The sequence below is a fragment of the Mesoplodon densirostris genome, chromosome 1 (assembly GCF_025265405.1).
Source record: "Mesoplodon densirostris isolate mMesDen1 chromosome 1, mMesDen1 primary haplotype, whole genome shotgun sequence".
NCBI classification, from domain to species: domain Eukaryota; kingdom Metazoa; phylum Chordata; class Mammalia; order Artiodactyla; family Ziphiidae; genus Mesoplodon; species Mesoplodon densirostris.
The window spans coordinates 176287592-176306834 of record NC_082661.1 but is presented as its reverse complement, the minus strand read 5'-3'; the positions used below and the strand labels follow the sequence as shown (position 1 = coordinate 176306834).

The window sequence follows — 19243 nt, the reverse complement described above, 5'->3', positions numbered from 1 at the left end:
AAATGTTACTGTCAAATTGTCTATTACCCCTTTCAATTCTGTTGGGTTTGGCTTCATGTATTATGAGGTTCTGTTGTGTGTATTCACTTATAATTTACACATGTATTATATATAATAATTTATAATTAATTTATAATTTATAAATCCTATCTTTCTAATTAATTGACCCTTATAACATGCCACTCTATGTCTTTAGTAATATTACTCATCTTGAAGTCGATTTTGTCTGATATAAATATAGCCACTCAGCTCCATTATGTTTTCTATTTGCATAGTATATCTTTTCCATTCTTTTACTTCAACTTATGTGTGTCTGAACCAAAATGTATTTGTTATAGACAGCATATCATTGAATCTTGATTTTTTTTTTTTTTTTTTTGCGGTATGCGGGCCTCTCACCGCTGTGGCCTCCCCCGTTGCGGAGCACAGGCTCCGGACGCGCAGGCTCAGCGGCCATGGCTCACGGGCCCAGCCGCTCCGCGGCATATGGGATCCTCCCAGACCGGGGCACGAACCCGTATCCCCTGCATCGGCAGGCGGACTCCCAACCACTTGCGCCACCAGGGAGGCCCTGAATCTTGATTTTTTTTATTGAAGTATTAGTTGATTTACCATATTGTGTCAGTTTCAGGTATACAGAAAAGTGACTCAGTTATATATATTTCTCAGGTTATTTTCTATTAGAGGTTATTACAAGATATTGAAAACAATTCCCTGTGTTCTGAAGTAAATCCTTGTTGCTCATCTATTTTATGTATAGTAGTTCATGTCTGTTAATCCCATACTCCTAATTTATCCCTCCCCCCACTTTCTTTCCCCTTTGGTAACCGAAAGTTATTTTCTATGTCTGTGAGTCTGTTTCTGTTTTGTATATAGATTCATTTGTATTATTTTTTAGATTCTACATAAGTGATATAATATTTGTCTCTCTCAAATCTTGATTTTTTAAAATCCAGTCTCATAATCTCTTTCATTGGGGTGTTTAGACTACTCACATATAATGTTATTGTTGAAATATTTACATTTATATTTGACATTTTGCCATTTCTTTTCTATTTATCTTGTCTTTTTTGTTCCTCTCTTCCTTCTTTAAGTGCCTTCTTTTAATGCTAAAAATATATATACTTGAGTATATGCATATGGTATATGTACACAAACACACACACACACATACACACACACACGCTTTTCTTAGTGGTTGCTTCAGAGATTACAATATGCATCTGAACTAATCACAATCTATTTCATATTGAGACTAATTTAGTTCTGATAAAATATATAAACTTTACTGTGCTATAGCTCCATTCTATCCTCTCTCCTTTATGCTATTATCATATAAATTACATCTATGTATGTTATAAACCCAATAATAAAACTAATGCTTTATATAATCACATCTTTCAAAGAAGAGCAAAAATGAGAAAAATATTTCTAAAATCTTTTATACTTACTTACATTTAACCATTTCTAGTGCTCATTTCTTCTTGTGGATTCAATTTATCATTTGGTTTATATTCTTTCAAGCTGAAGGACATACTTTAGTAATCCTGGCAAGACAGGTTTATTAGCAACAGATTCTTTCAATACTTGTTTATCCATGGATGTGTTTATTTCACCTTCATTTTTGGTTGATAGCGTTTTCATTCAGCACTTTGAATCTGTGTTTCCATTGCCTTCAGTATTCCATTGTTTCAGATGAAAAATCAACTGTTAACCGTGTTGGTGCTCCCCTGTAAGTGATGAATCATTTTTCTCCTGTTGAATTCACAATTTTCTTTTTCTTTCAATAGTTCACTATAATGTGTATACTATAGACCTCCATATGCTTTTCCTACTTGGAATTCTCTGAACTTCTTAGGTATGTAGACTAATGTTTTATCAAACAGGGGATATTTTCAGACATTATTTTTTTATACATAACTTCTGCCTCTTTCTCTCTCTTTTCTCCTAGGATTCTCATTACAATATGTTGGTTGCTCTCCACCGAGATCTCCATTTCAACCAACGACATTGTCAGGCATGGGTCCTTCACCCACTGCTCCAAATTTTGTGAGCCCTCTCTGTGGCAGCAAAGTTGCTGGCCCTCACAGCCCATCCTGCCCTTGAAGAATCACCTCACTGATTAAGCTAAATTAGAGAAGAGGTAGGGGGAGGTGGTTTAGGAGCAGACCTAGGCAAGAATGCCTCAAACTCCATTGTTTTTCATTCATGAACACTTCTCAGTTTGTTGATGCCTTTGGTCAATTTCCAGAGCACTGAAATGGCATTTTGTCAATTTGTCCAGCTTTACAGTTGCTTTTAGGGGGAGAAAATTTGACAACCTCCTCACTCAGACATACCCAGAAATGTTTCCTCCCCAGTATTTTTCATATATTTTTAAAATTATGATTATATAGTTTTAAAAAGTTGTGATCATAGTGGATGTAGTTTTATATCCTTTTTCATTTAACAGACTACCACATGCATCCTCTGTTTTTAAAGTTTTCATGAGAATAATTTTTAATATATGCACAATATTCTCCTTCATATGGGTATAATAAAAGTAACAGGCAAAAATGCTTGTGTGTCAACTATATCCCTAGTGCTTTACATATTTTATCTCATTTAATATGTAAAACAATTCTAGGAAACAAGCAGTGTCTCCATTTTACTGATGAATAAAGTTGAGAGAAATTCAGTCACTTGCCCAAAGTCAGTAAACGGCAGCCTGTCTGGCAGTTCCAGAATTCAGCCTAGAAACTGCCTGACATCAAAGCCTATAACCTTTCAATTATGATATATTGTTTCCCTCAGATTCACCAAAAATATCTTGATATGATTGATACAATAAAGTGCTTTATATTTTAGGAATAGTAGCCATCTTCTGATATGTATTCAAATATTTTCCCCAATTTTTTAGTTACATTATAATTTTGTTAATGATGGCTTCTTCTATGTATAGAAGATTTTTATTTTTTGGCAATCTAAATCTTTTATATCTTTCATTTGTTTTCAAGCACAGGAAGTCTTCCCTTAATTCATATCTTTAATTAATAGACACTTCTATTTTTTTTTTTTTTCACGGTACGCGAGCCTCTCACTGTTGTGGCCTCTCCCATTGCGGAGCACAGGCTCTGGATGCGCAGGCTCAGCAGCCATGGCCCACAGGCCCAGCCGCTCCACAGCATGTGGGATCTTCCTGGACTGGGGCACGAACCCGCGTCCCCTGCATCGGCAGGCGGACTCTCAACCACTGCGCCACCAGGGAAGCCCCATCATATTTCTTTTGTAATCCATTCTTCCTTCTATCCGTGTTCCCAAGCAACCACTGATCTGCTTTCTGCCACTACTTTCTGATAATTGTATTTCATTGGCATCATACAGTATGTACTCTCTTTTGTCTGGTTTCTTTCATTTATCATAATGCATTTGAGATCCATCCACGTTGCATGTGTTAATAGCTCATTCCTTTTTATTGCTGAGTAGTATTCCATTGTATGGCTATACCATATAATTTGTTTCTCTGTTCACCTACTGATGGAGATTTGGGTTGTTTCCAGTTTTTGGATTTCATTATCCTAAAGTTTTTAAGGTTCAAGGGCAGAAGACTTCAAGGCTCTATATTTAACATCCCAGTATACCAGCTGGTTCCAAATATCAATTGCAAAGCTATGTGTGCTAAAGATGTAGGTAAACACATATATAAGAATAAATTAGGATGATACCTTCTATTCAAATTTTTCTTACCTTTTCATAGACTGTGCTACCTAGGTAAGGGTAAACATGAAAAGCTCCCCGAATCCTCTTCACACCTGGATACAGCAATGGTACCATATTAACATAAGCCACACCATGAAATGAAAGCTGACCTTCATCATCAGTCTAAAGGAATAAAAACAGAGAGCTGTTAGTGCTACAGAGTAATGTAGCTAAAGTATGGAACTCTGACTTAGCAGTTCAAAGACCTGACTTTAGGACTAGCTGAGCTACTTGATTTGGGTCAGTTACATAGACATTTTGGGTCTCTGCTCATTTATCTATTTATTTATAATTGGGTTTAAAAACACCATGATCTCTGAGATAATGTATACTAACGCTATGAACAGTAAAGATAATAGTTGGATCAACACATATGCAAACTAATTAATAATATATATTCAATAATAATAATAATAATAATAATAATATATATTCAACCAAAATGTCATTTTCGCCATGTTGCTTCTTAGGAAAAAGTGAAGCTTTGCAAAAATCAGTAATAACAACAAAAGCTTAAAAGAAATCAGATTATGGCCTTAGCTTTAGTTCACAGATTCATATGAATGAGAGGGGCCTTACAAATCATCTGGATCAGTGGTGACAAATAGGATTTAACTTATGCTTAAATTCTAACCAATTAGTGGAGGTGTTTTAGAATACTGTGTTGAGAAAGATTCTGTGTCCTTATTTGGGTTCAAAAGAAAAGAATGCTTTGATTGATCAGTAATATCTGCCATGGATGAAGGAGGATGACTGACAGTCTGCTGTCATGTATTTGCCAACCCTAATCTCATCTTAATTCTCATTACAAAGGTGAAGAACATGTCAGTAAATATATATATATATATATATATATATATATATATTTTTTTTTTTTCTTTTTGCGGTACGCGGGCCTCTCACTGTTGTGGCCTCTCCCGTTGCGGAGCACAGGCTCCGGATGCGCAGGCCCAGCGGCCATGGCTCACGGGCCCAGCCGCTCCGCGGCATATGGGATCCTCCCAGACCGGGGCACGAACCCGTATCCCCTGCATCGGCAGGCGGACTCTTAACCACTTGCGCCACCAGGGAGGCCCAGTAAATATATTTTAACATAATTTTTAATGGTTGTATGGTTTGCCATAGACAACTTTTATAAGGAAAAAAAATCAATTTAGTGAAAGAAAACACATTTAATTTCTACAAGGTTAATCTCTTTGGGGCTTCCCTGGTGGCGCAGTGGTTGAGAGTCCGCCTGCCGACACAGGGGACACGGGTTCGTGCCCCGGTCTGGGAAGATCCCACATGCTGCGGAGTGGCTAGGTCCATGAGCCACGGCCGCTGAGCCTGTGCGTCTGGAGCCTGTGCTCTGCAACAGGAGAGGCCACAACAGTGAGAGGTCCGCGTACCACAAAAAAAAAAAAAAAAAAGTAATCTCTTTGATTTTGCTGATTATAACAATAATTAGAAATTAGATTAAAAGTCCTATCTTCATGTGATAACATTATGCTGCTTTAGAAATCTAAGGAATGTTAGCCAATGCATATTATATATTACAAAGATACCAAAACCAGACAAAGATATCACAAGAAAAGAGAATTACAGGCCAATATCCCTGATGAGCATAAATATCAAAATCCTCAACAAAATATTAGCAAACCGAATTCAACAATACATTAAAAGAATGGTACACCATGATCAAGTGGGATTTATCTCAGGGATGCAAGGATGGGTTAATATCCACAAATCAATCAATGTGATACACCACATTAACAAAACTGAAGAATAACAATAATATGATCACCTCAATAGATGCATAAAAAGCATTTGACAAAATTCAACATCCATTTATGATAAAACCTCTCAACAAACTGGGTACAGAGGGAACATACCTCAACATAATATAGGCCATATATGACAAATCTAAAGCCAACATCATACTCAAGGTGAAAAGCTGAAAGCATTTCCTCTGAGATTTGGAACAAGACAAGGATGCCCACTCTTTTTTTTTTATACATTTATTTTTATTTATTTGTTGATTGATTTATTTATTTTTGGCTGCATTGAGTCTTCGTTGCTCTGCATGGGCTTTTCTCTAGTTGCAGCGAGTGGGGGCTACTCTTTGTTGCGGTGCGCCAGCTTCTCATTGCAGTGGCTTCTCTTGTTGCAGAGCACGGGCTCTAGGCATGTGGGCTTCAGTAGTTGTGGCACGCAGGCTCAGTGGTTGTGGTTAGCAGGCTCTAGAGCACAGGTTCAGGAGTTGTGGTGCATGGGCTTAGTTGCTCCATGGCATGTGGGATTTTCCCAGACCAGGGCTCAAACCCGTGTCCCCTGCATTGGCAGACGGATTCTTAACCACTGCATCACCAGGGGAGTCCCAAGGATGCCCACTCTTACCACTTTTATTCAACATAGTATTAGAAGTCCTAGCCACAGCAATCAGACAACAAAAAGAAATAAAAGGAAAACTGGAAAGGAGGAAGTAAAACCGTCACTGCAGACAACATGATATTATATATTGAAAATCCTAAAGACACCATCCAAAAACTACTAGAATAAATGAATTCAATAAGTTTGCAGGATACAAAATTAACATACAGAAATAAGTTGCATTTCTATATACTAACAACAAATTAGCAGAAAGAGAAATTAAGAAAACATTCCCATTTTAAAATGCATCATTGGGATTTCCCTGGTGGTGCAGTGGTTAAGAATCCACTTGTCAATTCAGGGGACACGGGTTCAATCCCTGGTCCGGGAAATCCCCACATGCCACAGAGCAACTAAGCCCATGTGCCACAACTAAAGATCCTGCATAAAGAAACTAAAACATGCCACAATGAAGATCCCATGTGCTGCAACTAAGACCCGGTGCAGCCTAAATAAATAAATAAATATTTTTAAAAAATAATAAAAAGTTTTTGCACAGTGAAAGAAACTACGAACAAAATGAAAAGGCCACTTACTGAATGGGAAAAAATATTTGCAAACTATATATCCAAAAAGGGGTTAATATCCAAAGAACTCATACAACATCAAAAAAAACAAACAACTTGATTTAAAAATGGGCAGAAGACCTTAATAGACATTTTTCCAAAGAAGGCGTACAGATGACCAACAGACACATGAAAAGATGCCCAGCATCACTGACAATCAGGGAAATGCAAATCAAAACCACAATTAAATACCACCTCACACCTGTCAGAATAGCTACCATCAAAAGACAACAGATAGGGGCTTCCCTGGTGGCACAGTGGTTGAGAGTCCGCCTGCCGATGCAGGGGACACGGGTTCGTGCCCCGGTCCGGGAAGATCCCACATGCCGCGGAGCAGCTAGGCCCGTGAGCCATGGCCGCTGAGCCTGCGCATCCGGAGCCTGTGCTCTGCAACGGGAGAGGCCACAACACTGAGAGGCCCGCGTACCGCAAAAAAAAAAAAAAAAAAAAAAGACAACAGATAAGCACTGGCGAGGATGTGGAGAAAAGGGAAGCCTCATGTACTGTTGGTAGGATTGTAAATTGGTGAGATCCTATGGAAAACACTACACAGGTTCCACAAAAAATTAAAAATAGACCTGCCATATGATCTAGCAATTTCACCTTGGGGTGTTTACCCAAAGAAAACAAAAACATGAACTTGAAAAGATATATGCACTCCAATGTTCACTGCAGCATTATTTAAAATAGATATGGAAGCAACCTAATTGTCCATCAAAAGATAAATTAAGATGTGGTGTGTATATATATACACAATGGAATATTACTTAGCCATAAAAATTGAAATCTTGCCACTTGTGACAACATGGATAGATCTAGACAGTATTATGTTAAGTGAAATAAGTCAGGCAGAGAAAGATAAATACCACGTCATCTCACTTATACATGGAATCAAAAAAAAAGAATAAAACAAAATAAAAACAGACTCATAGATGCAGAGAAAAACGGGTGGTTGCCGGAAGGGGTGGGAGAAACAGGTGAAGCAGATTAAGAGGTACAAACCACTAGTTACATAACAAATAAGTTACAGAGATATAATATACAGCATAGGAATGTGGTCAATAATATTGTAATAACTTTGTATGGGGACAGATGGTTACTAGACTTATCATGGTGAACACTTCATAATGTATGCAAGTGTCAAATCATTATGTAGTACACCTGAAACTAATAATATTATGCAACAACTATTTCAAGTTTTAAAAAAGACTTTTTGCAAGGGACATTTCTTAGGCTATTTCCCATGGTTTTCTTCTTCAGCATGATAGGAAGCAACTGTTGGCATAGTCAGTGGGATGAACTGGAAACACAGTCATTTGGACAAATGCATTTATTTTTATCATAAACAAACAAACAAAATACAGTAGAGAACTTTTCTAGGCTCATCAAAGCTGTATCTTTTCAGAATAGTAGTACATCTATGAATCCTATTACTCTAATTAGTGGGCTAAAACAATTTAAGTAGGTAAGTCTAAAATAAATTTAGAAAGATGTAGGAGGTTGAACCATATTGCCAATATTTAACTACTTTTTTGTTTTTTTTTTTTTTTTTTTTTGCTGTACGCGGGCCTCTCACTGCTGTGGCCTCTCCCGTTGCGGAGCACAGGCTCCGGACACACAGGCTCCGCGGCCATGGCTCGCTTTTGATGTATTAAAAGGCTATTTTAAAAGGCTTCCCTGGTGGTGCAGTGGTTAAGAATCTGCCTGCCAATGCAGGGGACACAGGTTCAAGCCCTGGTCCGGGAAGATCCCACATGCCGCGGAGCAACTAAGCCCGTGCACCACAACTACTGAGCCTGAGCTCTAGAGCCCGCCAGCCACAACTACTGAGCCTGCATGCCTAGAGCCCATGCTCTGTAACAAAAGAAGCCACCACAATGAGAAGTCTGCGCACTGCAACAAACAGTAGCCCCCACTCTCCGCAACTAGAGAAAGCATGCACACAGCAATGAAGACCCAATGCAGCCAAAAATAAATTAATTAAATAAATAAATTGAAAAAAAAAAGAAAAGAAAAGCATAAGAAAAAGGCTATTTTTCATGGTTTTACCCATGGTAAAACTGTAATAAAGAGCTAGAGGAAAACAGGATATCTGAGAATAAAGCCTAAATAATTGTTAGTGGACAATAGGGAACTAGGGTTACCAGTCGTCCTGATTTGCCAGGAACAAGGGAGTTTCCTGGGATATGAGACTTACAGCACTAAAACCGGGAAACTATTGAGCAAATCAGGATAAGCTGGTCACCCTAGGGAGCAGCCACACAGTTCATATTTTCCTTTGGTATCAGAATTAGAAGCAGAAAAACAGGTTGGGTCTAACCCAGCATTTCTTATATAAATATTTTTAAGTAAACTAATTTACCTTTTCAAATTTAGCAGATTTCCCTTTGGGTACAGTAACCAGAGGAACCCTTGTGATCTCTACAGGCCAAAATCGGCAATCAGCAATTCGCTTCTGAAAACTGCAGATGAAAAATCAGCCCATTAGCATTACATACAAAAATGGGGTTAGTATAATTTAGGTCAAAAGGAAGTATTCCTCTCTTAAGAAGTAATGGAATGCACATATGTAAAAATTCTTATTAGGCATGTGGGCTTTTAAAACCTTCTCATAGCAATAAAATTCCAAAAATAATTATACTATACTGCTAGCAGAAGCAAATTGTATATTTTTGAGAGCAGTTTGACAACATGAATCAAAAGTCTTTAAAATGTTCATAGCCTTTGACCCACAAATTCCACTTCTAGTGATTTATTCTAAAGAAACAATCAGACAAGTATGCAAATAGTATAAAGTACATTTATTTCTACTGTGAAAATAATCATAGTAAGACTTCCATTGTCAGCTCAAACCCATAAAGAGCTTGGAAGCTATCACTCCTGTCCTCACAACAAGAAAAGAGCTGGTCAGGGACTTCCCTGGTGGTCCAGTGGTTAAGAATCCACCTTCCAATGCAGGTGATGAGGGTTCAACCCCTGGTGGAGGAACTAAGATCCCACATGCCACGGGGCAATTAAGCCCGTGCGCCACAACTACTGAGCCTGCGCACTCTGGAGCCCTAGCGCCACAAAGAGCGACTGTGCACAGCAACTACTGAGCCTGAGCACCACAACTAGAAAGAAGCCCACACGCTGCAACAAAGAGCCTGCATGCCTCAACTAAGACCCAATGCAGCCAAGTAAATTAATTAATTTAAAAAAATAAAGGCATATGCAAGAAAAAAGCTGGTCAAAATGAAAATCAATGACTTTTCTTAGATCCATCTAAGAATTAAGTTCACAGGGCAAATTGCCACCTGGAAGTTTAGAGAAACAGGCAAGTACAGAGAATCACAGCTGAGATTAGCTTACAGGCATCAGAAGCCATCAGAGCCAGTAACTGGTAGAAACACTTTAATGATAATTTTGAAAGACTGTTGGAGGCTGAGCGTGAACTAACCAGAGAGTTAAAAACTCCTGGGTGCCCAGTCTTAGGGGGTCCCCACACGTTCTTGGGTTTTAAATCAAGGAGCTCCATCAGACTCTCATTGTGAAAACAAGAGAATAGACTTAGGCAGGGAGAAAGGAAAGGTAACCATATTAAAATATGTCCAGAGTATTCTCCATAACAAAGGCCTGTTCTGTAAGGGAAACTACTTCACCAGAGTTTTATCTGACCCAGGGAAAGGGCAATTAGACAACTCCAGTCCTATTTAGCCTTCCTGTCTCACACGAAGAGAGGAAGAAAAAAAGACTATTACACACTTATGAAGTCACAACTTATGGGCTCAAAATACTGAGATTTAATCACAGGATTATAGAACACTTCCCTTCCCCAACACCTTACGGCCACACATCAACAGGATCCAGTATAATAACAGTGAATTATAACTGAGAATCTGCAAAACACAAACCCTGTTTAGGAAAGAGCTCTTAGCAAACCCAAAGACAACAGGGAAGGAGCAAAAGGACACTGAAGCCTCTAGCATCTACAACTACAGCAAGTGTTAAACACAGCCTACCTCCTAGCCAGGTTAACATAAAAACTCACAGTAAAAAACCTAATTACCACATTTCTTACTACCCAAAACATAATGTCCAGTTTTCAATAAAAAACTACAAGGAATGGTAAAAGGCAAGAAAAAATACAGTCTGAAGAGACAAGGCTAGCATATGAACTAGACTCAGATATGACACAGATTTTGAAATTACCAGAGAGAAAATTTTAAATAACTATGATTAGTATGTTAAGAACTCTAATGGATTAAGCAGACAAAATGCAAGAACAGATGGGTAATGTAAGCAAAGAGATGGAAATTCTAAGAAAGAATCAAAAGGAAATGTTAGAAATCAAAAACACTAAAAAAAAGGAACAATTCTTTTGATGGGCTTATCAACAGACTGGACATAGCTGAGGAAAGACTCAGTGATCTTGAAGCCACTGAGCCAATAAAAACTTCCCAAACTGAAACGGAAAGGGGAAAACAATTTAAAAATCACAACAGAATATCTAAGAACTGTGGGACAATTACAAAAGGTATAACAGGAACACTAGAATGTGAAGAAAGGGAGAAAGGAGCAAAAGAAATATCTGAAGTCATAATGGCTACAAATCTTACCAAATTAATGGCAGATACCACAGATCTAGGAAGCTCAGAGAACACCAAGCACAATAAATACACACAAAAAAATCTACACCTAGGTATATCATATTCAAACTGCAGAAAACCAAAGAGAAAGAGAAAATCTTGGAAGAAGTCAGAGAAAAAAACACCACACCTATGGAGGAATAAGGATAAGAATTACATTGGACTTCCTTTCAGAAATCATGCAAGCAAGGAGAGAGTGGTTTAGAAACAAACCACCAACCTAGAATTCTGTATCTAGTGGAATAATCCTTCAAAGGTGAAGGAAAAATACTTTCTTAGTCAAACAAAAATGGAAGGAATTTGTGGCCAGTAGACCTGCCGTGCAAGAAATGCTAAAAGTTGGAATTCCCTGGTGGTGCAGTTGTTAAGAATCTGCCTGAAAAAAAAAAAAAAAAAAAAGAATCTGCCTGCCAATGCAGGGGACACGGGTTTGAGCCCTGGTCTGGGAAGATCCCACATGCCACAGAGCAACTAAGCCCGTGCGCCACAACTATTGAGCCCATGTGCCACAACTACTGAAGCCCGCGTGCCTAGAGCCCGTGCTCCCCAGCAAGAGAAGCCACGACAATGAGAAGCCCACTCACTGCAACGAAGAGTAGCCCCTGCTCACCGCAACTAGAGAAAGCCTGCACACGGCAACAAAGACCCAACATAGCCAAAAACAAAAACAAATAAATAAAATTTTTTAAATGCCCATTAAAAAAAAAAGAAATGCTAGAAGTCTTCAGAAAAAAGGAAATGATGTGGGTCAGAAACGTGGATCTACATAAAGAAAGGAAGAAAATCAGAGAATGAAACAGATTAAAGTAAAATAAATTAAAATGTTTTTCTTATTTTTAATTAGTCAAATAGATAACTGTTCAAAGTAATAATAGTAACAATGTATCCTTAATAACATATCAGCAAATCAAATCCAACAATATACATTAATATTATATACTAATGTCAAATCGGGTATATAGGAACTCTGAAATATCTGATCAATTTTTCTGTAATCCTAAAACTGTTCTAAAAAATAGTCTATTAATTGAAAAAAACAGAGATTTTCATTCAGATTATACATATATTGATAATCCTCTATTTCTCACCTCTCCCTAATCTCCAGGTCACTGTGACAGAGACCGATAGTTACCCACACAAAACTGTGTAATGTTCTGCTTTAGTATATAAATCCTGATCTAGTCTGGGTGACAATGTGTCCAACAAAACCACTATTTCCTAAACCTCTTTTGCATCGAGAGATGGCCAATGAGATGTAAACAGGGGTTGTCAGATTCCAGGAAGGTTCTATAAGAGGGGCTAATACAGCCAGGATATGTCCTTTTTTAATCCATAAGCACTCCCCTCTTCCACCATTCTGACAGGAATGTGAATGTGCAGGCTGGAGCTCCATGTCAATAGCCATGAGACAACCTTGTGGATGGAACGTACATGTTAAAGAAGGTAGAGCAAAGAGAAAGATTGAGCCTGGATATCTAATAATACTGTAGAGCCACCACACATACCAGCTCTGAATGAAACAAGAATCCCCCATGGTTAAGCTACCATCACTAGAAGCCTGCTATTAGCAGATGTGGTGGAAGAGAACCTCAAGATCACCTTAACTCAAATATAAATAAACAAAAGTAACATTTCTTCCCACCTACAGTCTTTGTTGGTTAGACATATTCCCTCCCTCTTCCTACCTGATGACTGTAGGAGGATCAAGGTAGCAGCGACTTTCCAAGTCCCAAGTAATCCTTTTCTTTATGCACTCTGCTTGGTTCCTAAACTCCCTGTCCTATAAAATCATAAGACAGAGACGTTTACTCTCTCCGCATGCCATGGTTGTCTGCTGCTCCATCTGTGGGGCATTCTTTTAATGGATTTGGTCATAATACTTTTATTACTACTACTACTACTACTATAAGTATGACTACTACTGAAAATACTACCATCATCTTAAATTTTAGGGTACTTTACTATTAATACAGTATATAGAATAAAATACTTATATTATCCTTATATCAATCTAATACTAACTGCCAAATATTCACTCACATAACCTTAAAAAGTGATTCTCAACCGTGGACGCATATTAGAATTATCTGGGAGCTGCTAAAAAAAAAATCAAAAACTGGGCATTGGTATTATTTTAAAAGTTAGTTCTTATATAATTGATCTGGGTTAGAGCTTGGCCGTTGTTACTATTTTAAAAGCTTTCCAGGTGACTGTGATGAGCAACCAGGGTTGAGAACTAGTTATCTAAACTAAAATGGAATATAAAATCTAAATATCTAAAATAAAATATCTGATCTAAATGAAAACATTAATGTAAGAAGAGCATGAATTTTTAGTAATCACAATGATGAGAAAAGACACTGCACAATGTTTTTAAAATATTGCTAGCCTTATCTCTATTTAAAATATTTAGAATCAGATACTGAAAGTAATTCAACCACTCATTATAAAATTACTTTATTGAATGTTTCCACTAATGATTATCAGCTCATTCAAAATACATTTGCAAATGTGTTTACAGCATTTTCTATGCTCTTGACAAACACAGGTTGTAGAAAAATATGAAGAAAGAGAAAGAAAGAAAGAAAGAAAGAAAGAAAGAAAGAAAGAAACAAAGAGGGAGGGAAGGAACAAAAAGAAAAGAATAATTTCAACAACTGAAATGTCCACCAACAGGAGACTAGTTAAGCAAGTTAAAGTATGTCTATACTTTAAAAAAAGTATATCATAAAGCAAGTGTTAGCCTAAGTTTGTGTGCCGAACGATCAGCGAGGCCAAACAAACCAAAACGTTGGAGTTTGGAGCAAAGAAAGAAAGGTTTATTGCAGGGCCGTGCAAGGATACGGGTGGCTCATGCCCTAAAAACCCCAAGCTTCCTGAAGGGTTTCAGCAAAAATTTTTAAAAGCCCGGCGTGTGGAGGGCAGGGGGGTCGCAAGGTATGTGATCAGCTCATGCACAATTCTCTGATTGGCTGATGGTGAGGGAATAGGGTGGTGTCACAGGGGTTAACATTTTCAGTACTTAGGCTCCAGGAGGCCTGGGCCTATATGCTCATGGTCATCTTCCATTTGGTGAGGGGTTTTCACATCTGTAAAACAACTCAGGAAATGTGCATCAAATATTATTATCTAGGCACTTCAGAGAGGAGCTAAAGCAGAGGATTTGGGGGAAAGGCCTGTCCCCAGAAGGCCTCATAGGGTCCTGCTCTGTTATACAAGTACAAATAAATAAAGAAAAAGAATGTGGAAAAAATCTCCAAGATACACTATAAAGCGAAAAAAGCAAGTTGCAGAAGTGTGTGAGTATGCCACCATTTGTGAAAAAAAAAATGATAGGGAAAGAATACGTGTAGGTATATGTGTGTATGAGTATGTGAAGAAAAAACACATTTTCCGTACTTCCAATATGATTAAGCACTTTATATATACTCAATTAAAAATAAATAAATAAACATTTCACACTTGAGATAAAGCAAAAATAGCAGAGTCTTCTTGACAGGTTCTAGATCTGAAAACAGCAAGACTTAGAATACTTCCTATAAATCTGGACCCCCTAAAGAAAAATAATTTGATCCCTGACTTTTACTACACTGATGTCTTTGAGCCAGTCTTTCTGAAATCTGACTCTCTTGCATCCTTTATGAGGAAACTTTACCTTTCTAAATGTTTTCGCCTCTGAGTCTTCTTTTGACTATTTACTTTTGCTTTTATATGCATAAAAATGAAACCAGAAGGACACACAAGAAACTATAACAAAGGTTAACTACCAGGGTGATGATCTGGGAAGGAATTAGGAAGAAGAGACATGGAGGAGGGGGGAGACTTTAACTGCATATCTCTTAATGTTTTATTTTGACCTGTAACTGTATTATAACCTACTCATAAATAAATAAATCTCAAATAAAATAAAGAATAAATATAAATTAAATCAATTATTTTGTTTGTTAGACTTAAGAAGTCAGGAAATATTTTAATCAGAACTTTATAGATAATTGTTTTATTTTGACATACACTTGTTTTATTTTAAGAGGTGATGGATGCATATGAATTACAGTGATTTACAAACTGTAAACATATGTTTTATCATATATCAGTGCACTGAGATTATCACCAAACCCGCCTAATTCTCTCACCTCAGGATGGTTGAGTTCCCCTTCTTCTTCCTCATAGGGCCCACCAACGATGAAAGCATCAGGAATGTTATTAGCTCCTGGAGCCAGAATGTTGGCAATAGGCCATTTTTTGGGCCGAGGAACAGGTTCTCTTTCCCCTCCAAGCTTCAGAGTTCCATTCTTGAAGAAAATGGGATAGTCTTTCTATAGAAATAAATACCATATATCAGGAAATTTTGTGAAAGACTTTGAAGTGGACAAAAAAAGATTACTGAAGTGTCTTTTCAATGGAATGCCAGGTGTTGTCTAACAGATCCTTCTGTGATTATCTGATTCTAAAGAGGGGCCTGTGTCCTTCATTGTCTTGCTGCTATTTTATAATTCCATAATTTATAGAAAATTGATAATAATGCAAATTATTCTTGTCCATAGATATGGACAGGTATTCTGTCCAGTGGACATATAATTGATTATTGCACTATGGCTGATAAGTTTTGAATTATTAGCAAATATATTTCAAGATTCCTAGTTGCTTGTATATATGGGTCATTTGTTCAGATTCTACTTTTTAAAAAATATTTCTTTATTTGGCTGGGCTGGGTCTTAGTTGCAGCATGTGGGATCTTCATTGTGGCATGTGGGATCTTTAGTTGTGGGATGAAAACTCTTAGTTGCCACATGTGGGATCTACTTTCCTGACCAGGGATAGAACCCGGGTCCCCTGCACTGGGAGCACAGAGTCTTAGCCACTGGACCACCAGGGAAGTCCCCAGATTCTCCTCTGAACTGGTTTAAACCCTTTACATCATTTTATATTTATGTGAGAATCATGATGTACCTTTTAAAAAATTATCTTTTAAAAAACAAACAAATCTGACAAAGGGCTAAAAATATAGGCATTTTCATATCTGTAATTTATCTAAAATATACTTGCAATAGAAAATTGATAAAGTTATAAACAGACAATTTATAGAAAGGGAAATTCAAAAATCCAACATTTAAATAAAAACATGCTAAAAATCATTAATAATAAGTGAAATGCATATTAAAACAATGAGATACCATTTTAAACTGTAGATTGGCAAAGTCAAAGTCTGAAAATATTGTGTTGACAGCATTGTGAAAAGAATGGTATTCTTATACATAGTTGATGGAAGTGTAAATTTGTACAACTATGGAAAGCAATTTTGTAGTCTCTTAGAAAAAGTAAAATTGGCATAACCTGTAACTCAACTATTCTAGTTCTTTGGGTTAAGTTTTAAAACTTCTGTGAAGGAGGGGCATTTCTAGAATAGCAGAGTAAGAATCTTTGAAAATCTCCTCCTCAAAAAAAACCAACAAAACCAATGCCAGCAAAAATTGTCAAAATTAAGGATGCCAAGACCACTCAGGGCTTCCCTGGTGGCGCAGTGGTTAAGAATCTGCCAGCCAATGCAGGGGACACAAGTTAGAGCCCTGGTCCGGGAAGATCCCACATGCTGCAGAGCAACTAAGCCCGTGTGCCACAACTGCTGAGCCTGCGCTCTAGAGACCATGAGCCACAACTACTGAGCCCACGTGCCACAACTACTGAGCCCACGTGCCACAATACTGAAGCCTGCACACCTAGAGCCCATGCTCGTACCAAGAGAAGCCACCGCAACGAGAAGCTCACTCACCACAATGAAGAGTAGCCCACGCTCACTGCAACTAGAGAAAGCCCACGTGCAGCAACAAAGACCCAATGCAGCCAAAATTAAATAAATAAAATAAATAAATTAATTTTTTTAAAAAAAGACAATTCAATAGGGACAGGACAGTCTTTTCAACAAATGGTGCTAAGCAGGTGCTAGTTATTCACGTGCAAAAGAAAGAAGTTGGTTCCTACCTAACACCATATACAAAAATTAACTCAAAATGGATCAAAGGCCTAAACATAAGAGCTAAAACTATAAAACTCTTACACGCAAACACAGGGGGAAAAGCCTCATGACATCAGATTTGGCAATGATTTCTTGGTTATGACAACAAAAGAAAAAAATGGACAAATTGAACTTCATCAGAATTTAAAATTTTGTGGTATCAAAAGACACTAACCAGGGACTTCCCTGGTGGTCCAGTGGCTAAGACTCCATGCTCCCAATGCAGGGTGCCGGGGTTCAATCCCTGGTCAGGGAACTAGATTCCACATGCTACAACTAAAGATCCCACATGCCACAACTAAAAGATCTCACATGTGGCAACCTAATGAAGAATTTATGTGCCGTAACTAAGATGCGGCACGGCCAAATAAATAAATTATTTATTTTAAAAAAGACACTAATCAGAGTAAAAAAGGCAACCAACAGAATGAGAGAAAATATTTGCAAATCACATATCTAATAAGGGAGTAATAGCTAAAATATATAGAGAACTCCTAAAACTCCAGCAACAAAATGACAAACAACCCAATTCAGAAATGGGCGAAGGACTTGAATAGACATTTCCCCAAAGAAGATATACAAATGACCAATAAGCACATGAAAAGATGCTCAACACCATTAGTCACTAGGGGAATGCAAATCAAAAACACAAGGAGATGCTACTTCACATCTATTAGGATAGCTATTATCAAAAAACAGAAAATAACAAGTGTTGGTAAATGTGGAGAAATTGGAACCCTTGTGCACTGCAGGTGGGAATGTTAAATGGTGAAGGAGAATTGGAGATTTCTATACAAAAAATGTAAAATGGCAATAAAGCAGGTAAGAGTATTAACTAATTACATTTTTTTTTTTTTTTGAGGTACATGGGCCTCTCACTGTTGTGGCCTCTCGCGTTGCGGAGCATAGGGTCCGGACGCGCAGGCTCAGCAGCCATGGCTCATGGGCCCAGCCACTCCGCGGTACATGGGATCTTCCCAGACTGGGGCACAAACCCGTGTCCCCTGCATCGGCAGGTGGACTCTCAACCACTGTGCCACCAGGGAAGCCCCTAATTACATTTTTTTAGCAAGCAATTTGGAAATCTCAAGAGCCTCAAAAGACCCATACACAAGCATTCTATAGAAATCTGGACTAAGAAAATAACCTGGAATTAAAAGAAAGTTTTGTATAATAAAGTACATTATATAAAATCTACAAAATATATGCATAAAAGTAATCTGTGTAGAAATACTACATCCAAAAATTGTCAGATTTTAAATGTTTTATATATTTTCCATCATAAATATGTATTTATTGATATAAATTATATGTAGTATATATATATACATGTATATAACATGTAAACTGTAAATATTAACATGCATGTATAAAACAGAAGTAAACTTTATTTTTTTGAGCCTAAAATAAATCTCAGCCATTAACAGAGCCTGCTTTGAATGAAACCTTAGAAGGTGAGGAAGAGATGACCATATGAGTGTTTAAATCTCTATAAATATCTTGCTGTAAGTCTTTACCTCTCCAGCTGATGGAACTTGCAGAGCAACGATGTAGTTCTGCAGCAGCCCCATTGGAATGAAGGATTCAGGCACAGAGTAGGCAGCCTCCAATGTGACCTTCAGCAGATTGCCTCCTGAGATCTGGGCTGCGGTCAATAAGGGCTCCGCCACAAATACTTTAACTTCAAGACTGCACTGCTGTAAAAGAATAAAATTACGCAGACATTTGAAAATGCCAGAGGCCTCTCTTTTTTCACATTATCTCATTTGAACCTCACATCATTGCTCAAGGTAAGGAGGTCAGGTTTAATTATTTCCATACAGAGGATTCAAATAGCTTTTTTTTAGGTCCCATGAGTTAGAGAGATCAAGCCAAGAAGAGAACCTTAT

General features: G+C 37.7%; 1 protein-coding gene across 1 annotated transcript in view; it reads right to left on the bottom strand.

Annotated features, from left to right (window-relative positions):
• Positions 1–19243, bottom strand: part of CFAP70 (cilia and flagella associated protein 70) — a 95174-nt gene that overhangs the window by 54975 nt on the left and 20956 nt on the right. The window contains exons 6-10 of the mRNA XM_060112131.1: positions 18872–19051; positions 15475–15657; positions 13027–13121; positions 9076–9175; positions 3727–3861 (exon numbers count right to left, since the gene is read on the bottom strand). Coding sequence (XP_059968114.1) covers positions 3727–3861; positions 9076–9175; positions 13027–13121; positions 15475–15657; positions 18872–19051 — 693 coding nt within the window. The remainder of the gene's footprint in view (positions 1–3726; positions 3862–9075; positions 9176–13026; positions 13122–15474; positions 15658–18871; positions 19052–19243) is intronic.